Source organism: Mustela lutreola, chromosome 3 (assembly GCF_030435805.1).
Source record: "Mustela lutreola isolate mMusLut2 chromosome 3, mMusLut2.pri, whole genome shotgun sequence".
Lineage (NCBI taxonomy): Eukaryota > Metazoa > Chordata > Mammalia > Carnivora > Mustelidae > Mustela > Mustela lutreola.
Genome location: NC_081292.1, coordinates 198,422,823 through 198,447,027, shown reverse-complemented (window position 1 = coordinate 198,447,027; position 24,205 = coordinate 198,422,823). Strand labels below are relative to the sequence as shown.

At 37.2% G+C, this 24,205-nt stretch overlaps 1 protein-coding gene across 12 annotated transcripts in view; it reads right to left on the bottom strand.

The window, feature by feature from the left end:
• The window catches only part of HYCC2 (hyccin PI4KA lipid kinase complex subunit 2), a 73,236-nt gene that overhangs the window by 40,293 nt on the left and 8,738 nt on the right, over positions 1-24,205 (bottom strand). For 9 of the 12 annotated variants that reach the window (XM_059168440.1, XM_059168439.1, XM_059168449.1 and 6 more), the window contains 2 exons: positions 7,397-7,496; positions 79-156 (listed from right to left, as the gene is read on the bottom strand). In XM_059168440.1, the coding sequence (XP_059024423.1) occupies positions 79-129 (51 nt within the window). In that variant the 5' untranslated portion in view covers positions 130-156; positions 7,397-7,496. Of the gene's footprint in view, positions 1-78; positions 157-7,396; positions 7,497-14,488; positions 14,600-24,205 lie in introns of those variants that run through there. The other 3 variants (XM_059168442.1, XM_059168446.1, XM_059168450.1) reach the window with 2 other exon arrangements.

Below are 24,205 nucleotides of genomic sequence, written 5' to 3'. Positions count from 1 at the left end.
ACGGAACACCTGTATTCATTGCTTGAATGACGGACATACAGAGTCCTAGGACACACTCTTATCCTCAATCCAACTTACCTTGAATTCTGATAACCATTCTTCCACAACACCACGTTCAGATCCCAGCATCTTCTACCCTCTATTCCTCTTTTATTTCTGAAAGAAAAAAGCACTGAACTTGAGTATAGCATTGGGTACTTAAACTACCAAAGGTAAACGATATGCACCTTTCTTAAACAAAGAAACTAACCTAGCACATACTTCAGACTGGAGCTCAATTAAAACAAATTTGTATTTAAGAAATAAATTCTATTTTTAGTGGTACATTTGAAACCTATTTCCCTAATACTTTTAAGATTTTATTTATTTATTTGACACAGAGAGAAAGATCACAAGCAGGCAGAGACGGGGAAGCAGACTCTCCACTAAGCAGGGAGCCCTATGCGAGGCTCAATCCCAGGACACGGAGATCATGACCTGAGCTGAAGGCAGACACCTAACAACTGAGTCACCCAGGCACCCTGTCCCTAATAAGTTTATATTCTCCTCGACAATCATATTTCAAAGTGGCTAAAACAAGTTTAGTGAAATCAAACTACACGTTACCTAAGACGAATGAAAAGTCTACCTTTAGAGAGCCTCTACCAAATATACAACTGGAATTAGTTACATATCACAGAACAAACCATGTGACAGATTATGAATGACAAAGACAGAAAAGCTCGAAATCAAGGGTCACATATTCAGCAAACTGATTATAAATGTATATGTACTATGCGAATAAGGCCTTTGAAGAAAATGGATTTATATGTTTTCTATAATGGAAAGATGTCCAAGTACAAAAAGCAAGTTGTACAATTATGTAAACTATAATTCCATTAAAAATACATATAAAATGTGAAAAAAGCCTGGCACATATATACTAAATTAAACTGTCTACCTCTGAGAGAAGGAATATTGAGGATATTCTAATCAGGTAACCTTGAATTATAGAAAAAAAATAGCACGTATTATTTTTAAAGTGAGGAAGACAATTAAAAGGTCTTCATTTTTAATTAAATTTAAAGGCTCAAAAGAACTAGATGAAATAAAGAACTTCTTTGAGGGGGAAGGAAACATCTTCAAAGCAGCTGAAATAAAAGTTTCTTTATTAAAAAGATAATATTTCCTAAGACTGTGTCAAATTTCACACTAAATTTCTACCTTAAAAAAAAGGAATCAGATTTATTCTACCCTTCAATTCCAAAAGGATTCTTCAATGTCTCTATATAATGCACTATATCAAGTATAAGGGAGGAATACAAAGAGTAAAACATGTCCCTTATTTTCAAGTAGCAAATGTTGTAAAGATAGACTGATGAATTTAGTCAAAATAAATTGCCGGAGAAAAAAGAGACAGTAGGGAAACCTATAGATTAAGAGAGATTAAAAAAAATCAATAGCCAAAGAATGACTCTCTTTTGGACTCTGATTCAAACAATTACAAAGAACATGACACGACTGGAAAAAGCTGAACATGACTGGTTATTTGATTATATTAAGGAAATATTATAGGCTATTTTATATTTGATAATGGTATTATAGTTACTTTATTTTTTAAATAGTGCTTGTCTCTTAGAGTTACATACTAACCTATTTACTGGTGAAATAATGTCTGGGATTTGCCTTAAAATAATCAGGGCAGGGGCAGAGGGAACCAAGTAAGGTAAGTGTCTTAGGTATCGATGAAACATGACTGGCCATGAATTAATACCCACTCAAGCTGAATAACTGGTACACAAATTTCACTGCACTATTATCATCACTTTGTTATAAGTTTGAAATGTTCCACAACAAGCTTTAAGACAAAAAGGATTAAGGAACACTACATAAAAATTAAAATGCCATACCTACACATACTCAATTTTGCAAGCAATTTCTGGGAGTTCAGATCAACTAAAGCCCATTATTAATAGACATGGACACCCAAATTACAGACTCTTGCTCTGAAGAAATGAGACTCTTAAAAATAACTTTGCAACGACGTGGATGGAACTAGAGGGTATTATGCTTAGCAAAATAAGTCAATCAGAGAGAAACAATGATCATATGATCTCCCTGATATGAGGAAGTTGAGAGGCAACATGGGAGATTTGGGGGGGGAAGGAAAAGAATAAATGAAAGAAGATGGGATCTGGAGGGAGACAAACCAAAAGAGACTCTCAATCTCACAAAACCTAAACAGAGGGTTGCAGGGGCGGGGTGGGAGGAGGCAGTTATGGACACTGGGGAGGGTAGGCGCTATGGTGAGTGCTGTGAAATGTGTAGACCTGGCGATTCACTGACCTGCACCCCTGGGGCTAATAATACATTATGCATTAATAAAAAAATAAAAAATTATAATAAAAAAATAACTTTGCAAAATAGAGCACAACCATACATCCAAAAGATAATGCCCTTCAAAAAAGTCATTTTCTAAGTTTCATACATTTATTACAATGATTATTCAAATCAATGTCAGAACTCCTTTCTTTCTTTTATACCAACTAAGTGATAGTAAATACTTTCTGAAACCTAGTTCTTCACCTAAAAATGTATTCCATTATATGACTATGATTAATGTGCTTCTTACTCTATGCAAATTATACCTCAATAAAAAAATTTTTATGAACAACTGTCTAAATATCCTAAGGTAGCTGCCTCTGATAGTTTCTCAGAACTCAAGGAAGCAACTGACTAAAAAGCAAAGGCAAGAATCAGTCAGAAATTTATTGATCCAAAACATAAATATTTCTTAAACACCAACTATAACAGCCATTATGCTAATAGTTGGTAATACAATGATAAACAAAACCAGACATAGCTTTACTATATAACAGATCATTTATCTAGTGTAGGAGACTAAACACAAATTTTGGAACGGGATGAAGAGTAAGAAGACAAGACACACAAAAGCATAATAAAAGGAACCTAATATTGATGAAGGAATCAAAAAAGACTTCTCTAAGGTAAGTTGAGGTAACAAAGACCAATAGAGTTAAGGAATTTGGAAAAGAACATTCTAGAAAAAGGCAATGACCTATATACAGGCCCTGTCACAAGAAGAAACCTAGAAGTTATAGAATCTAAAAGAAGACCAGGAACACAGAAAGCAAGGGACAAGAGTTGAAGGTGGGAAAATGGTATAAATGGGAATTTGCAGTCTGCATTAAGTGTGGAAAGGGCTAAGCAGATAATTATTAAGCATTATTAAGCAGATGAATAATAAGATTCAAGGCTTGAAAAACTCATCTGGGACGCCTGGGTGGCTCACTCGCTTAAGCAGCTGTCTGTGGCTCAGTTCATAATCCCAGGGTCCTGGGATCAAGTCCTGCATCGGGCTCCTTGCTTAGCAGGGAGCCTGCTTCTTTCCTTCCCTCTGCCTGCCACTCTGCCTGCCTGTTTTTTCTCTCTCTCTCTCTGTCAAATAAATAAATAAAATCTTAAAAAAAAAAAAAAAAAAGAAAGAAAGAAAGTAAGAAAAGAAAAGCTCATCTGGCTACAATGCAGAGAAAGGACTGGTATCCCTTTTCAAAGCTAGATACACATTTCCCAATAGTATGAAAACTAAAAATTCCAGGCTTGCTACAGTATTTGCTCTGAGAGTTCCTACCAAGTCTTTGGAAATTAAAACACCTCAACAGCAACTGACAATAAAAATGTTTTTTACTTACAAAGCACCTGGAAGATAAGTAATCTGGGTTACATTTTTATTAAGCTTCAAATGAAGTACAGTAAAGCAAAACCTATGTTAGTTTCTCCCGCTAACATCTCCATTCCTCTCAAGTCTCTTATGAAGGTATAAACAAAAGGGGTTGTTTTGTTAACATAACTTGTAACGTCTCTTTATCACTTCATTATTTCCAACAAACTCAGTGGACCACAAGATTAAGGGGAAAAACAGAACTTTACACATTCTCTGAAGAGTGCTCCAGAAAAGGAGGTAAACACTTAATGATAAATTTATTAACATGTAAGGAAGAAAAGCATAATTTCATTTTAGTGGTGACAAAAAGGACTTATTTCCAATAGACAAAATGGAACTGAAAAATAAACTCTTGTATCTCTATTACTGGATTTCTCTTTTTTATTTTTTTAAAGAGTTTATTTGACAGACAGAGATCACAAGTAGGCAGAGAGGCAGGAAAGTAGTGTTTATTGTTTTACATATTTTGCAAATCTCATAATTACTTCTGCATTTAACTGGCTGATGAAAACCTTCACTCTATATTTATCAGAGAATGAACAATGAAAGCAACAAATACTGTTTGACCCTACCAAACTACTTAAGGGATCTCTAGAACACACTTTGAGCATGGACTCTGGAAACCGACTGTCTAAGTTTAAGGTCACTTAGTACAGCTATGTGTAAGCCCTCTTACCCCCTTCCTAGCTATACTTAATTCCTCTGGCCTCCTTTCTCTCAGTTTGAAAAGGAAAACAGCAGCACAGTACTAATTTCATACAATTATTATATACTTAGAACAGTTCTTACCACAAAATAACCACTATAAATGTTTGCTACAAGTATTATATACTTAATTTTCCTGAAACTATATGCTACTATTAATATGGCCTTTGTTATTTCCAAATAATAGACAAGAAAATTAAAGTGTAAAGAGGTCAAATGACCCACACAAGGTAACACGGTTTAACTGGCAGAACTCAGATTTTAATTTAATGTCTACTCTAAAACCAACAGTTGAAAAATGTACCTTGGTCCTTTCTTATAACTCATACTATTCCCCACACAGCCTTCTATATCCTGGCCATACTCACCTTTCCATTTTTTCCATAGCTTTGTGCAACCCTTTACCACAGGGATTCTGTATAGACTGTGCCAGCCTTGAATGCTGTCCTACTACTGTTATTTGCATAGCTGGTTTCTTCCAGTCCTGTCAGTCTCAGCCAGCCAGTCTTAACAACTTTATCTAAACAGCATTCCTTTCTCCCTTTTCTAGTATTTTCCATTCCAACAAATATGTTCATTTCCTAGTGCTTTGGATTTTATACCTTGCTTCTTAGATCTTACTACTTATTAGTTATTATCTGTCTTCCCCAACAAGATAGATAACAAGTTACATGAAAACAGGATCTGTTGGTTTCGCTCACATCTGAATGTTCACTATGTACTCAAAGCTAACATGCACAGTAAGGTATCTGGACTTATGGCAGATAATTATGCGTGTTCATTCAATCAATGAACCACATGGCTTATATGACTTTGGACAAATCACTTAAATCCTCTGGGCTTCAGTTTTCTACAAGGGTAAGTTACTTACTACATTTAAAATCCTAAAAATAGTACCTTTATTTGAAAACAGAATTGTATAGTTACAGAGAAATTTGTAAATATGGATTTCTGAACTATTCCCAGTATCTCAGTATCTAGAGGTAGCTGTGAATACAGTTACAGAAGTACTTCAGGTTTTCTCTTTACTTATCCATACAATACATAATTCTGAAGTTTTTTTCTGTTACATATTATATCCATCCCCTTACCTGGGATATAAAAATTACATTTAAAAGCAAACATTAAGGGCTGCCTGACTGGTGCAGTCAGTAAAGCATGCAACTCAATCTCAGGGTCACAAATTTGAGTTCCATGTTGGGCCTAGAGACTACTTAAAAAAATAATAAAATCTTAAAAGCAAAAAGATATCACAGAAAATAGTTATCCTTTTGGTGACCACACTAATGACAACTTTTATTAGCAAGCCCTGAAGACAACATAATGAGCAAAATAATAAACTGCTGGAACATGATCTGAAAGAAGTCAATAACTATTTGCCAGAAAGCAAAATCATAGAACTCATCCAAGAATAATAAGCTTTCCATTGCCTACATGTGTAGAGACTATGTCTTAGCTGACAGTAAGCATGTATTTTTTTTTTCTCCCCAACAAACTGTCAATTTACAGAAAATGAGATTATAAGAGGCAGTAGAGCCTAATGGTTACAGTATGGGCACTAGATTGCCTGAGTTTGAATTTCAATTCTATGACCTACAAACTATGTATCAGAGGAAAAGTAACTTATTAATTTTACTGATTTATGGCCTCAGATTCCTCATTTATAAAAAGGGGATAATAGGGCATCTGGGTGGCTTAGTCATTAAGCATCTGCCTTCGGCTCAGGTGATGACCCAGGGCCCTGGGATCAAGCCCTGGACTGGGCTCCCTGCTCAGCGGGGAGACTGCTTCTCCCTCTCCCACTCCCCCTGCTTGTGTTCCCTCTCTCGCCGTGTCTCTCTCTGTCAAAAAAATAAATAAAATCTTAACAACAACAAAAATAAATAAATAATAAAGAGGGAATAACAGAAGTACCTACATCAAAGGTTTTTTTTTTCTTTCCTTAAATGCAATTTAGTTAACATATAGTCTATTACTAGTTACCAGGGTAGAATTTAGTGATTCATCAGTGCATATAACGCCCAGTGTTCATTATATCAAGTGCCCTCCTTAATGTGCATCATCCAATTACGTCTTCTCCCCCACCTACCTCCCCTCCAACAAACCTCAGTGCATTTCCTAGACTTCAGTGTCTCTTATGGTTTGCCTTCCTCCCTGTTTTCATCATATTTTATTTTTCTCAAAGGTTTTTTTTTAAAGATTAAATAATACATCAGTGAGAAAAACTAATTATGAAAACTGCTCTCAAGCATTTCTAGTAGACCAACGTTATTGGATAAACAAAGCTATACAATTATCAGCGAAACATATGAAATAGTAAAAAGTGGTTTTACAAACTAGGCCAACAATTATGAAAATATTTCAAGGTATAATTCTGAAATTTAAGCATTCAAAGACACACGATTATTATAAATAACTTCTTTAAGAAAAAACCTACAGTGCACCATTCAATATGAATATATTGATATTCATATTGATATGATATATTGATATATATATCAATAGCTACATGTGGCTATTTAAATTTAAATGAATTTAAATAAAATAATATTTAAAGATTCAATTCCTTCGTTGCACTAGCTACATTTCAAGTGCTCAGGAGCTATATGTGGCGACTGTCTCCCATACTGGAGAGCACAGACATAGAACATGGACATCATCACAGAAATTCTATTGGACAGTACTTATCTCAGTGTAGCTACATAATATGATTTTGCAGAATATATTCAATTATTCAATAACTATAAATACCTGGCAACAAGGTTAAAAGGCACAACTATTAAAAAGGAAACACTTTCAAAAGTAAAACTCAGGGGAATAATTAAGATACGATTATTTCAAGTCTCTTAGGTAAAACTGCTAAATAAGTAGAAGCTACGCACGAAAGATAACCAAAAATTCTAACATGTCTAATTGTGTGGAAAACTCATTCTTTACCCTTTAAAAAGTTAAATTCCATAATTTTACCTCTGTTCTAAGATCAGTTTTCTAAAGGAGGAGGTGGCACAGGAATGCGGCAGAATTCAAGTGTGGAATTCATTTGTTGAGATTTAAATATTTTCCAGCGCTATAAAAAAAAAATTGAAAACTATGAAATACTGAGATGGTATTCTTAGAAATGTAACAAAAACAACTTTAATAAAAAAACATTTATAACACAATTATCTATTTTTAGAAATAATGAAGGATTAAAAAACTTTCTATAATAACCATCATCAAACCTAATTTTAAAAATACTAGATTTGGGGAAAAGGAGTCTCACTTTTAGTTTCAAATTTCCCATTATTTATCCATAAGACCTTTAGTAGGTAACCTAAATATTCTGGAGCTTCACTTGAATTATCTATAAAATTAAGTCCTTTTCAGTCAAAAATTCTATGAATCCAACTTTTGAAACATGTTACAGTGATATCACTCTCATACATACATGTACAAACACTCATTAAAATTTCAATACGCAGTATAACATCAAACTTAAAGAAGTATCAATGGCTACAAAATCATTTTGGGTAAGATTAACAGAACTGAAATTTTATCATTTTTTTAAAAGAACACAGAAAATGCTATTACTTGAAATTTGAGTACAAAACATATAAAAGCTTTTTGATCAGAGGAATCCTTTTCAAATTGCTAAAAGTATAGTTTCCTCATAAAGTAAAAACTATTTTCAAGTAGTTGCTGACATTATGCTCTACCATTTTGATTCAGAACTTTAAATTCTAAAATACCCCAAAATGTTCATTAACAAAAAGTGATTTTAAAAAATACAAATAATGCAATAAAATTCTCTTGGAGTTAAGTTACATTATCATCTGCAAAGTCTCTGATGTTTTTCAAACTAAAGATGCATTAGGGCCTCCTAATAGAATGATAGCAACTGATTTGTTAGCTCTTACCTACTGACTGTCACATATGATTTTCATTTCCTGATTTCTGTGGGTTAAAAAACTTGAAAAGGACTAATATAATATCTCTGGAAAGACACACCAGGAGCTGGTCATACTTTGAGAAGGTATATTTGATTTCAAGGAAACTCACTGTTTCCCTTTTCTTAATATTTTATTTTTAAGTAATCTCTACACCCAACATGGGGCTTGAACACAACTCTGAGGATCAAGAGTCGCATACTTTACCAACTGAGCCAGCCAGGAACCCCAAGGAAACTCTTTTTGTACCTTGGGAATTCTGAGCCACCAAGACAATTGTCAGATTTTGAAGCAGTGTAAGCTGGCAGTCTTGAAAGCTATACTGTGAATCTCTGTAGAGATGGGTCTCCAACAATCTTTCAGGGTTAATGAAACAGCTATTCACTAGGTTCTCAATTTAAGAAAAAAAAAGTATAGGAAATGGAGTTTTATTATACTTTAACACAGCTCAACTCCTGATAAACTGGAAAAAAGTAAGTCCCTCAGTCATTTGAACAACAGAAAAAAACATATCAGGAAGGTAACACTATCTGAAGCCTCTTCTGTTCTTTCATACATAAGGTCTGGGATACAATAAAAAATTACTAAATATGTTCTTTCATATTCTTTTCAATTACTTTCAAAAAATTACTAAATATGTTCTTTCATATTCAATGTTCTTTCATACATAAGGTCTGGCATACAATAAAAAATTACTAAATATGCTAAGTGATAAATATATGACCAATAATTAAGAGAAAACTACATAGAGTCAGATCCACAGATGATCGAGTAAGATTTAACACACAAGGACAACTGTAAATAATTCTGAATAACATACTAAAGAAAATAGAGGAGAAAATGGACAAAACTGATGAAATGAAAAATTTCACCAATGAATTAGGATATATAGAAATAATTAAATGTACACTGTAGAACTGGAAAACAGAATATATGTAATTAAGAACTCAATATACTAGAATTATAGCAAACTGGACACAGCAGACCATACAATTATTAGACTAAGTCGGTAAGAAATACTGAACTATAGTAAGAGAAAGAAAGTAGGAAAGAAGACAGAAAGAAGAGTAGAAGTTAGGGGAAAAGTTAGAGGAGAGGTTTAAGAGAAATGGAAGACATGATCAAAATGTCTAATATACATACAACCGAGGTCCCAGACAAGAGAGGAGATATAACCAATATTCAAAAAGGGAATAACAGAATTTTACAAAACTGATGAAAAAAATCAATTCAGAGATTCAATATACTCTGCCAACTTCAAGCAGAATATACCAAGGAAAACCATGCTACAATATCATAATTAAACTATGAAAGGAAGGAGTGAAGGAAAATAAAAATTCATAGAAATTCAAGAAAAAATTTAGTTGACCTTCAAAGAAACATTAAGACTGACAGCAAATTTCTCAACAGAAACAAAAGAAACCAGGACATAACAGAATGACAGTTAAAGGACAAAAGAAAATAACTACTAATATAGAATATTAGAATAATATCCTCTAACTACCTAGCAAAAAACATCCTTTAAAAATTTAGGGCATGGGGGGCACCTGCTTGGCTCAGTTGATTAAGACACTGCCTTCAGCTCACATTGTGATCCCAGAGTCCTGGGATTGAGTCCCGCATTGGGCTCCCAGCTCCATGGGGAGTCTACTTCTCCTTCTGACCTTCTCCCCTCTCATAGTCTCTCTCACTCTCTCTCAAATAAATAAATAAAATCTTAAAAAAAAAATCTAGGTGGAGGGGTCCTAATGAGAAAAATATGCAGCCAAGAATATTTGATCCAGCAAGTCTGTCATTCAAAATAGGAGAGAATAAAAACCCTCCAGGACAAAAAAGAACTAAAAGAATTTGTGATCACTAAACCAGCCCTGCAAGTAATATTAAAGGGGAACCCTTAAGAGACGAGAGACCCCAAAAATTACACAGACCAGAAAGGAACGTAGATAATATACAGAAATGGTGACTTCAAAGGTAATACAATGGCACTAAATTCCCATGTTTCAATAGTAACTCTGAATGTAAATGGGCTAAATGCCCCAATCAAAAGATAAAGGGTATCAGATTGGATAAAAAAGCAAGACCCATAGGTATGCCGTCTGCAAGAGACTCATTTTAGACCCAAAGAGACATCTCCAGATTGAAAGTGAGGGGGTGGAAAGCCATATATCATGCTAATGGACACCAAAAGAAAGCTGGGGTGGCAATCTTTATATTGGACAAATTAGATTTTAAACCAAAGACTGTAACAAGAGATGAGGAAGAACATTATATCATAATTAGCGGATCTATCCAACAAGAAGATCCAACAATTGTAAATATTTATGCCCTTAACATGGGAGCAATTATATAAATCAATTACTAACAAAATTAAAGAAACACACTGATTATAATACAATAATAGTAGGGGACTTAAATAAACCCCTCACTGCAATGGACAGATCATCTAAGCAGATCACAAGGAAACAAGGGCTTTGAATGACACATTGGACCAGATGGACTTCAGAGATATATTCGGAGCATTCCATCGAAAAGCAACGGAATCCCCATTCTTCTCAAGTGCACAGGAAACATTCTCCAGAACAGATCACATATAGGATCACAAATCAGATCTCTATCAGAATAAAAAGACTGGGATCACTTCCTGCATACTTTCAGACCACAGTGCTTTGAAACTTGAACTCAATCACAAGAGGAAATTTGGAAAGAACTCAAATACATAGAGGTTAAAGAGCACCCTACTAAAGAATGAATGGGTCAGCCAGAAAGTTAAAGAATTTAAAAAAATAATGGAAGTAAAAATAAAAACACAACTGTTCAAAACCTTTGGAATACAGCAAAAACAGTCCTAAGGGGGAAGTATATGGCAATACAAACATCTGTCAAGATCAAAAAAGGTCTCAAATACACAACCTAAAAGTATACCTAAAGGGGCTGGAGAAAGAACAGCAAATAAAGCCTAAAACCAGAAGGGAAAGAGAAATAATAAAGATCAGAGCAGAGGGGTGCCTGGGTGGCTTAATGGGTTAAGCCTCTGCCTTCAGCTCAGGTCACAATGTCAGGGCCTTGGAATGGAGCCCCACATCAGGCTCTCTGCTCAGCAAGGGGCCTGCTTCCCCCTCCCTCTCTGCCTGCCTCTCTGCCTACGTGTGATCTCTCTCTATGTCAAATAAGTAAATAAATAAAATCTTTTAAATGAATGAATGAATAAATATCAGTATAGAAATCAATGAAAAAGAAGCCAAAGATCAGTAGAACAGATCAACAAAACTAGAAGCTGGTTCTTTGAAAGAATAAGATTGATAAACCCCTATCCAGACTTACCAAGATCAAGAAGAAAAGAGAAAGGACTCGAATAAATAAAATCATGAATCAAGGAGGAGAGATCACAACCAACACCAAAGAAATACAAACAACTATAAGAATATATCATGAGCAAATACACGCCAACAAACTAGGCAATCTGGAAGAAACAGATGTATTCTTAGAGACATATAAACTACCTGAACTGAAACAGGAAGAAAAAGAAAACCTGAACAGACCCAAAACCAGCAAGGAAACTGAAGCAGTAATCAAAAATCTCCTAAACAAGAGTTAGGGCCGGATGGCTTCCAAGGGGAATTCTAACAAACATTTAAAGAAGAACTAATACCTAGGGGTACCTGGGTGGTTCAGTGGGTTAAATCCTCTGCCTTTAGCTCAGGTCATGATCCCAGGGTCCTGGGATCGAACCCCATGTGGGGCTCTCTGCTCAGCAGGAAGCCTGCTTCCCCCTCTTTCTCTCTGCCTGCCTCTTTGCCTACTTGTGATCTCAGTCTTTCAAATAAATAAATAAAATCTTTAAAAAAAAAAAAAAACCAATATCTATTCTTCTGAAGCTGTTTCAAAAATAGAAATGGAAGAAAAACTTCCAAACTCTCCCTATGAGCCCAGCATCACCTTGATTCCAAAATCAGACAAAGACCCCATCAAAAAGGAGAATTAAAGAACAACAGCACTGATGAACATGGATACAAAAATTCTCACAAAATACTAGCCAATAGGATCCAACAACATATTAAAGGGATTATTCACCACCACCATGTGGGATTTATTCCTGGGCTGCAAGGGTGGTTCAACATCCACAAATCAATCAATGAGATACACTACATTAATAAAAGAAAGAACAAGAACTATATGAACCTCTCAATTGATGCAGAAAAAGCATTTGACAAAGTACACGATCCTTTCTTGATTAAAACTCTTCACAGGGCGCCTGGGTGGCTCAGTGGGTTAAGCCGCTGCCTTTGGCTCAGGTCATGATCTCAGGGTCCTGGGATCGAGTCCTGCATCGGGCTCTCTGCTCAGCAGGGAGCCTGCTTCCTCCTCTCTCTCTCTGCCTGCCTCTCTGCCTACTTGTAATCTCTCTCTGTCAAATAAATAAATAAAATCTTTAAAAAAAAAAATAAAACTCTTCACAGTATAGGGACAGAGGGAACAAACCTCAATATCATAAAAGCCATCTACAAAAAGCCCATAGCAAATACCATTCTCAATGGGGAAAGGCTGAGACCTTTTCCCTAAGATCAGGAACAATGCAGGGATGTCCACTAACACCACTGTTGTTCAACATAGTACCAGAAATCCTAGGCTCAGCAATCAGACAACAAAAATAAAAGGCATCCCAATCAGCAAAGAAGTCCAACTCTCACTCTTTGCAGATGACATGTTACTTTGTGTGGAAAACCCAAAAGGCAACACCCCAAAATTGTTAGGACTCATACAGTAATTCAGCAAGTGGCAGGATATAAAATCAATGCACAGGAATCAGTTGCACTTATACACACTAACAATGAGAGAGAAAAGAAACTAAGGAGTCAATCCCACTTACAATCACACGAAAAACCATAAGACACCTAAGAATAAACCTAACCGAAGAGGCAAAGGATCTGTACTGAGAAAACTATTGAACAGTCATGAAAGATATTGAAGACACAAATATGGAAAAACGTTCCAAGCTCATGGATTGGAAGAAAAAATATTATTAAACTGTCTATACTACCCAGAGCAATCTATACATTCAATACAATCCCCATCAAAATACCATTCACTTTTTTCACAGAGCTGGAACAAATAATCCTAAAATTTGTATGGAACCAGAAAAGATCCTGAATAGCCAAAGGAATGTTGAAAAAGAAAACCAAAGCTGATGGCACCACAATTCTGGATTTCAACCTCTATTACAAAGCTGTAATCATCAAGACAGTATTGTACTGGATCAAAAGCAGACACATTAAATCAATGGAACAGAATACACAACTCAGAAATGGACTCTCACCTATTCAACCAACTAATCTTTGACAAAGGAAAAAACAATATCCAGTGGAAAAAAGACAATCTTTTCAACAAGTGATGTTGGGAAAATTCAGACAGTCACATGCAGAAAAACGAAACTGGACCATTTCCTTACATCATATGCTTTATAGACTTAAAATGGATGAAAGACCTAAACATGAGACAGGAATCCATCAAAATCCTAGAGGAGAACACAGGCAGCAACCTCTGTGACCGTGGCTGCAGCAACTTCTTGATAGACACATCTTCAAAGGTAAGGGAGACAAAGGCAAAAATGAACTATTAGGACCTCATTAGGGTAAAAAGCTTCTGCACAAAGGGCGCCTGGGTGGCTCAGTTGGTTGAGCAACTGCCTTCAGTTTGGGTCATGATCCCAGAGTCCTGGGATCGAGTCCCACATCGGGCTCCCAGCTCCACAGGGAGTCTGATTCTCCCCCCTGGCCTTCTCCAGTCTCATGTTCTGTCTCGTTCTCAAATAAATAAATAAAATCTTAAAAAAAAAAAAAAAAAAAAAAAAAACTTCTGCACAGCAAAGGAAACAGTCAACAAAATCAAAAGACGACCAGTGGAATGGGAGAAGATATTTGCAAATGTCTTATCGGATAAAGGCCTAGTATCCAAAATCTATATTTTATCTAACTTAACACCCCATGAACAAATAATCCAATCCAGAAATGGGTAGAAGACCCGAACAGACATTTCTCCAAAGACATACAAACAGTCAACAAACACATGAAAAAATGCTCATCGTTTGGCATCAGGGAAATAAAAATCAAAACCACAATGAGATACCACCTCATACCTGTCAGAATGACTAAAATTAGCCACTCAGGGAATGAAAGATGTTGGTCAGGATGTGGAGAAAGGGGATTCCTCCTACACTGTTGATGGGACTGCAAGCTGGTGTACCACTCTGCAAAACAGCATGGAGCTTCCTCAAAAAGTTGAAAATAGTGCAACTTAGCATTAGCACTACCAAGTATTTACCCCAAAGATACAACATTTATATCTTTGTGATCTGAAGGAACACTTGTACCCAGCAATGTCCACAATAGCCAAACTATGGAAAGAACCCAGATGTCCATCAAGAGAGAAATGGATAAAGATGTGGTATATACACAATGGAATGTTACACAGCCATCCAAAAAAAAAAAAGGAATATTGCCATTTGCAACAATATGGATAGAACTAGAGGGTATTCTGCTAGCGAAATAAGTCAATCAGATAAAGACAATTATCATAGGATCTCTCTGATATGAGTAATTTCAGAGGTAATGTACAGTTACCAACCTTGACGTTTACTTTGTTGTCAAGTGCATGGAGTAAAAGAATTCGCTTATGTTTTGGAGCACACAATGTACAAAGATACAATCAACAACTGAAAGGGGTGGGAACAGACCAGCAAAGAAGCAGAATTTTTGTATGTTATTGAAGTTAGTATAAATTCAAATTACACTGTTTTAACGTTAGGATGTTAAATGCAATCCCCATAGTAACCACAAACACACACACGCAGCTGCAGAATATACACAAAAGAAAATGAGAAATGTAAACATTTCACTAAGAAAATCAACTAAATGCAAAAGTAATACAAAATGAGGGAAAAAAGTGATAAAATATACAGAAAACAAACAGCAAAACTATAGAAATCCTTATCAGTAATTACAATCAATGTAAACGGATTAAATTCTTCAAAAAGACTAAGAAGTTTTGCAGAACAATAAAAACACATAATCCAACAATATGCTGTCTACAAGAGTCACTTGAGATCCAAGGACACAAACAGATTGAAAGTAGAAGAATACAAAAAGATAATCCATGCAAATAGTAACTAAAAGAGATCAAAGATAGCTATACTACTAACTGATAAAATAACCTTTAATTCAAAAAAGAGACAAAGGAGGACTTATAAAAGATCAATACAGCAAGAAGACATAACAAATATTTATGCACCTAATGAGAGACCATCAAAATATATGAGGCAAATCCGACAGAAGTAAAGAGAGAAACAGTTCTATAATATCTGGAGACTTCAGTACCCCACAAAAAGAAATAAGGCAAACAGAGGATATAAACAACACAATAATCCAACAAGATCTGACACATGTATATAGAACACTCTACCCAACAAAAGCAGATATATTCTTCAAGTATAACTGGGTCATTTTCCAGGATGGATCACATGCTAGGCCACAAGTTAAGTTTCAGTAAACTTAAGAAAAACAGGTTATCACACACAGTACTTCCTGTGATCATAATAGGAAGAAGTTAGAAATGAAGAGAATTGGGAAAATCCACAGACTTGTGCAAATTAAACAACACACTTTAAAAACAACCAAGAAGTCAAAGAAGAAATCACAAAATAAATTGCAAAATATTTGAGACAAATGAAAATAAACAGCTAATATACAAAACTTATGAGATGCAACAAAAGTGGTGCTAACAAGGAAATCTGGAGTTATAAATGCTTACATTAAAAAACGAGGAAAAAACAAAAAAAAAGAGGGATGCCTAGGTGGCTCAGTTGGTTAAGCTCAGGTCCCTGGGATTTAGCCCCATGTTAGGCTCCCTGCTCAGTGGGAAGCCCAATTTACTCTTCTTCCTCTGTCTCCCTCCCCACAAATTCTGCTTTCTCACATGCACTCTCAAATAAAATTTTTAAAAATATTTTTTAAAAATAGCCATAATATCGTTACATTTAAGAAATTTTATTTTTTTTTATTTTTTTGATTTTATTTATTTAATTATTTGTCAGAGAGAGAGAATACAAGCAGGCAGAGCGGCAGAGCAGAGGCAGAGAGAGCAGGAGGCTCCCCGCTGAGCAAGGAGCCCCATGTGGGACTCGATCCCAGGACCTTGGGATCATGACCTGAGCCAAAGGCAGACTTAACCAACTGAGCCACCCACGCGTCCACATATAAGAAATTTTAAAGTAATTGTCCGAGGCAGGCCCCTGGCCAGGGTGGCCTCCGCCATTAAAAGATGGCGCCTGGCTAGTTGCCAGGTTAGGATTGCCTCGTGAGACTAAGCCGAACGCCCAAAGAGGAAGTAAACAGCATTGGTTGCTAGCGAAATTGATCGTTTAGGTGCACAGCCTGATTCGCTCCCTCCTTACCCTGCTCACTGATTGGTCATGTAAACGTATATAAGTGTGTAGACTTGAGGAAATAAAGAGAGAGAAGATGCATCCAAACCAGGCTTCTTGTCGTCCTTATAGATCGAGGGCGATAGTAATTCCTTAATATAATCAAATATACCCAACTGATGTTCAAATTTACAATTATGCCAATTTTTAAAAACACTGAATCAGTATCCAAATGAAGTTCACATATCAGGACTGGATGACATCTTTTTTTTTTTTTAAGATTTTATTTATTATTTGAGAGAGAGAGAGAGAGAGAGAGAACACAAGCAAGGTGAGTAGGAGAAGGACGAGCAGGCCTCCTGCCAAGCAGAGAGCCTGATTCAGGGCTGGATCCCAGGACTCTGAGCTGAAGTCAGACAAGTTTAACGACTGAGCCACCCAGGCGCCCCTGGATGACATCTCTTAAATCTCTTTTAATCTACAGTTGTGTGTATCTATCTTGTAATTTACTTGTTGAAGAAAACAGTTATTTACCATTTTCCACATGTCTGGATTTGGCTGACTACACCCTTATGATGATTTAATATATTCCTCTGCCTTCTGTAGCTCTTATAGATTGTGGTTGGATTTAGCAGTTTGACCAGATTAGGTTTATTTTGGGGGAGTGGGAACCATTCATATTGTCTGTACCTTTATAACATCTGGTTGTCACGTTCTGTGATATTAGCAGCCTAAGGTTCCTTAGAGATTACCAAATGGTTATAAATAATTACCTAATTCTATTATTCTTTCTTCTTTAATTAGCTGGAATATTTCTAGAAAGAGAAATTTCTCTATCTAGTATTTGGTTACTTAGTAATAGATAGCATTTTTACAGGAAAGATGGGATAAATGCTTAATGTTTCCCCCCACCTTTTTTTTTTAACCAGCTTCCAAAATGAGTTGGTTAACAAGGATCCTCTACTGGTAGGCAAGTAGTTTTGCTTTAAGTATCATTATAAACTCATGGGCTAAATATACTTGGTATGTTTCAACCCACTATAGTTATTATTCTTACCAATACTCAAACTGTCCCATCTTTGCCCAGTGGAAGCCTTTTCATGCTTGACTCCTGTCAAGGCAATAGTTAATTCAGCAAGCCTACCGTTCAAACCTTGCACATTCCCAAAAAAGGGTTTGTTACTGTGGCCACTGGTTAGTGTATTATTTTCCTAAGGCTGCCATAACACCGTACCATAAACTGCATGGATTAAAACAGCATAAATTTATTATCTCACAGTTCTGCTGAGCGCTAGAAATCTAAAATCAAGATGTCAGCAGGGCCATACTTCCTCTGAAACTTGCAGAGAATCCTTCCTTGTCTTTTCAGGTTCTGGAGTTGCCAGCAATCCTTGGTATTCCCAGGCCAACTGCTGTCTCTGTTGTTACACTGCTATCTTCTTACTGTGCCTGTGTCTTCTCTCCTCTTCTTAGACACCACTCATACTGGATTAAAGGTCCACACTCCTCCAGTATGACTTCATCTTATCAGATTACATTTGCAATGACCCTATTTCCAAATAGGGTCAAATTCTGAGGGAATGGGGGTTAGCCTTCAACATAATTTTGGGTCAACACATTCAACTCTAACAGCTCCTGGAAAATGAACTCCTGAAACGTTCTGGTAAGTGTTCTGCATTCTTGTGGCTTTGAATCAAACTGCATCAGTCTGTCGAAGTAGTCTATATGAACAACAGGACTATGGTAAAATCAGGTTTTCTTTAGGAGGTCTGAAACTTCATTAATTATGGTATGTATAACTGATCCCAATAAAAACCACAGACATCTAGGCTCAAAAGATCTTCCCTAGTAGGCAACATCTTACACATGTTGTCACAACTCATTACTGGAGAAATTAAGAGCATCCTGTTCAACTCCACTGGGAAAGGACTCTTGTTAAGCTCGCACCTGGTTTCCTCCAGATTTCACCTTGTATGTCTTTTGTTTTGCTAATTTTTGTCATTTCATAGTAATAAAGTATAACTGAGTATAATGACTCTTGAGTGATTCTAACAAATCATGAAACTTGGAACTGGTCATGGGAACTCCCAACATAGCTCAAAAGCTCTTTTGACATAAACCTAGTAAATGACAATAGTCTTCTAACTTCCTAATACAACTAGAAGTCACATGGGAACTCCCAACATAGCTCAAAAGCTCTTTTGACATAAACCTAGTAAATGACAATAGTCTTCTAACTTCCTAATACAACTAGAAGTCACAGGCTCATCTTGTACAGTTCTTGCCCTATACTTAGGATCAAACACTTCTCTACGGAAGCCTTGCTCCTTTCAGTGGGAACTAATAGAGACCATATTCTGGGTGTAAAGATGGGCATGCCTTAAAAACAACTTATTCCAGGAAATTACGATGAATTTTAGAAAAAATCTTTCAAATAACAAATAACTTTTAAAAATACTTGGTATTTAAAGAGTCAAGGAAGGCAGCAGTATCTAGGTTTGGTGGCATTCTTACCTTTAAATAATTCTCTTCCTTACCTAGTTAACTGACAAAGTTCAGGAGAAGCTCTTCCTGAAGGCAAAAAATATTTGAGGGAGAGGCACGCTCCTCACTGAGCAAGGAGCCCAATGTGGGACCTGATCCCAGGACCCTGGAATTAGGACCCTGAGCTCAAGGCAGAGGCTTACCGGACCGAGCCACTCAGGCACCCCGTGAGTTAAGCATTTTTAACTATAATCCAGAGCTAGCAGGACAAAGAGAAAGCACGAAACTGGAGAGAGGAGGACAGAGTAGCGGCAGGCATCTAAGTGCCTAAATATTTCTTCCTTTCCTCTCGTCATGACCATTACTTCTTTTGGAATACTACAAGAAAACAGATGTACTGTTTCTAATTTTAAATATAATTAAATGTATACAAAGGAGTTTATCTTTAAACTTTAGATTTACAAATTAAGAAAACAGTCACATCTGTCAATCTTTTTTTCTTTATAGCATTATGCTTTTGTTTTGTTTTGTTTTTTAAGATTTTATTTATTTGACAGACAGAGATCACAAGTAGGAGGAGAGGCAGGCAGAGAGGAGGAAGGAGGCTCCCCACCGAGCAGAGAGCCGGATGTGGGGCTTGATCCCAGGACCCTGGGATCATGACCTGAGCAGAAGGCAGAGGCTTTAACCCACTGAGCCACCCAGGCGTCCCAGGAGATTTTAAGTAATCTCTACACCCAATGTGGGACTCAAACTCAGAACCCTGAGATCCAGAGTCACATGCCCTACTGACTGAGCCAGCCAGGCATCCTCTAAGCATTTTTAAAAATTCATCTGTTTATAAAAACCCCATATGGTTGGCACTGTCCTTATCCCCAACTTCTAGATGAAGAAACTGTCACTGACAGGTTAAATCACTTGCACAAGGTCACTTGGTGAAGCCATGTCTTATCAGTCTAGACTACAAGAACTCTGAACATCTCACGAACCCACAGGATATTATACTTGTTCATTACACTGAGAACATCATGCTTATTTTACCTGGTTAGTAAGATACCTTGGAAAGATACAGGCATGCCAGAGAGTGGAGAATCACATAATAATTTAAGAACCTGAGACCTTGATGAAGTCTCTAGGGATCTAGTGTCTAGAATATGCCAAGACATTCTCTTCAAAATTAAGGACATGCTGCCATGACTTAGTCCATCACCACCACTTAGAAAAAAACATGGTCCTTGGTGGACCTCTTTAAATTCTGGAAATAAACCATTATTTTAAAGCACTGCTCTGTCCCATTTCTTGAATAGCCAATAAGCTGTTAGCTTTAAATGGGGCCCAGGATGTGACAAGGCAGTGACGCAGGCCAATGTGGCAGGGCAAGACACTCTGTTATTTGGGCCTTAAGATCCAGCAAACTCAGTGGTGTCTGAAATGTCTCTGGTAGATGATAAAGCAGCTATATAAAGCTACCAATCGGCCCTGATAAGAGAATCACAACACAAACCACTAGGCATAAAGCCCCACAGAGAAGAGGGTTTTTCAACACTGGTACAATTAGCAGACTGGTCACTCCTGACGTTATAAGGGGCTGTCCTGTGGCAGGATGTTTAGCAGCATCTCTGGCTTTTCCCCCACTCGATACAAGTAGCACCACTCCCAAGGTGTGATAAAATGTCTACCAACATCGCCAAATATCTCTTGGGAAACAGTATTGCCCCTGGCTGAGCATCACTGCTTTAAAAATATTAGAGAGAGAGAGAGAGAAAGAGAGAGAGGGAGAGAGACGGATAGCATGCGCAAGTGAAGAAGGAGAATCCCAAGTCAACTCCATGCTGTGTGTGGAGCCTGACAGGGGCTCAATCCCATGACCCTGAGATCATGACCTGAGCCTAAAACCAAGAGTTGGACACTTAACCAAATGAGCCACCCAGGTGCCCTGAGAATCACTGCTTTGTGATTCTGAAAGAATAAAGCTTTGCCCCCTTCTATAGATGATTATGCTACTTTTGAGAAAGAACTCCTTGCCTGGCTTTTGGGTCCTGATAGAGAATGACCATAGGGCACCAAAGTGGCCGTATGACCTGATCTATCCTAAAGAACTGGGTGTTCTAACCCACCAAGCCATAAAATGGAATGTGCTAGCAGCATCTCCATCATTAAGTGGAAGTGACACTGTACCAGACATTAGCTCTTGCTATCCTTTAGGGCACATGAGATGATAGTTCTCTACCTTCTTTAAGTCAGATGTGACCCCATGACTTGCTTTGACCAGAGAGCAGAAATGATTCCTGGGGAAGCATTTAATTGCCAGTAGGTACTCTCCAGATTGTTCTTCCCTTGCCACTATGACAACAGAAGCAGAGAAAAATATAAAGATGTACTGCAGACCCATCATATGGAAAATAGCTGCCCTGCAGTCATCCAGACTTGCAACGCTTTACATGAGAAAACACAAATCTTTTTTCTTTTTTTAAAATTTTAAAATCATTATTTGAAATCATTATTACCACTACAGAAGTTGCTGATTCTGACTATGAAAGGTTACATATAAGGTTAACATGGCCCTGAAAGCAAAAATAAACCTTAAAAACAAATAGCAAATAGCCTACTCAAATACCCATGGCACACAAATGGCTCAAATACCCTATTAAATGTCAACATTCCCTTAATCTATGAACTTGCAGAGTCCTGTATGATCAAGAAAGAAAAATTCTGGCCTGGTTTACACATGGTTCCACAGGAGATGCAGGCATTACCCTGGCACAGAGGTGATCCTGAAACACATGAGAAAAAGGAAATCCTCCCAGAAGGCAGATTTACATGTTCACCATACCTGAGCAGAAAGACGAAGAGAGGTACCTATCTAAGGACTGGCTACACAAGCTCTGTCACTGTAGACTGGCTACACAGGCTCTGTCACTGTACTTGCTTAATCTGCTCATGAAAAAACTGACCCAGTCAGTAGGAACAGAAATTATGCCCTGGCTCGACAAAGATGTCCTTCATCAATGTTAACCTACAATTCCATGACATGGCAAGCTATCTCACACCTCCATGCATTTTCTTAAGCTACTCTCCTCCTCTCTAGAATGCCTTTCAACTACCCTCTAGCCAACCACCTTATTCTTATTCTGTCAGACAGACAGTCACTTTCTCTTCAAAGCCTTTCTTAGCACACAACCCAGTATCCATTCAAAGCCCTTCTTTCCCCTCATTCACAAATTCTCAACCTAGAATCCACAGACCCCCTGGAAACTGTGAATCAAACTCATAAACTTTGATAGGAAGAAAACTGTATCATTCTTTCTATATTTATATGTTTTTTTAAAGATTTATGTATTTATTTTAGAGAGAGAGCATGCACGAGAAGGGGGAGGGGCAGAGGGAGAGACTCTTCAAGCAGACTCCCCACTAAGCATGGAGGCTGACGTGGGGCTCCATCTCACCAATCCAGAGATCATGACCCTAGCCAAAACCAAAAGTTGGTCACTAACCAAACTGAGCCACCCAAGCACCCCATATCATTCTTACTATTAATCTCTAAATTTTATCATTTCATTTTATTATAAATGTAAGCAAAACAACAAAACAAAAAAATGCACAGCATTTTTCTGTGTCTTGGGTCACAAACAGGTATTACAGGTGGTTTCACATCAAATTACAGTTGTTGCAGACACCAAAATCATTGATACTCATCACTACTTCATGCCACATATCTCTGGCTAAAGAGCTTCTGCCTCATGCTGGAAAAATAAAAGTTTCCAACAACAGTCTCTTTTCTTAAGCACACAAAACATCAAGAGTGATTCTAATATTGGGCAAGGAACTCGACGTGGGGCTCAGTCCTAGGACCCTGGGATCATGACCAATGCTGAAGGCAGATGCTTAACCAACTAAGCCACCCAGGTGTCCCTAGAGTGATCCCTTTAGGACCTCTTTCTCTGGCGTGTGGAGAAGAAAAACAGCCTTCATTCCTCTCCCCTAGGAAGCAGAGAACAGCTGATTTCTTTTCATTACTATTACTCTTTCAAAGCAATGACCTCTCCCTCTCCATCTTAAGCCCCTTGTAAATCGATGCAGTAGGCAGAATAGTACTTAATACTTTTCATTACTTAATTATATAACAGTACTTAATACTTTTCATTCCCAGAAACCTGTGTACAGGCTTATTAGTCCTATTCTTAAACTACAGCTTCTCTAGGGCAGGGACTACTACTCCGTTGTGTTTGCATTTCCAGTTCCTAACAAGGCCTAGCACGTAGCACTTATTCAAGTATACTGGATGAACCCCTTAACAGCAACAACAGGGCAGTCAGCAGCAGACTCAGCAGAGAGAGAAGCAAGCACAGCAGATTCCTAGTTCCCACCCAATACAGATGCCTACCTGCACCCCTACTGATATAGTTTAAATGCTCAACTATTTCTGAACCTCACTTGTAACCAAATATGGCCAAATGACTAAGTTCTGGTAAATGAGATCAGAGGAAGTACTGTGTGAATAATCCTAGAAAGGCTTCTTAAAAGATGAGAGGTGTGCCCTTGTGTTCTCTGCCTTTCTTCTTCCTTCCCTTTGCCATGAACTTGGGTGTGATGACAGGATATCCAGTAACCATCCTGTGTCCTTGAGAATGGAAGCCACATGCTAAAAATGGCACAGGAAAAAGACAGGAGGAGCCTGGATTCTTGATAACTTTGTGGACGTGCCTTATTAGTCTTAAACTGTCAATTTCTGATTTTTTTTTTTCCACAAGACAAAGAAATGAACTTCCATCTTGTTTAAGCAATGATTATTTCTTATCTGTTTCTAGCAGCTAAACACAATTCCTCATTGATAAGGTGAAAAAGAGACTCAGCAACAATCTGTGGTCTAAGATGCCAACAGCCATCTCAGCTCTGCTTCAACTTGATGATGATAAAATGTAAGACATTTCCACAGAAACGGGACAGACT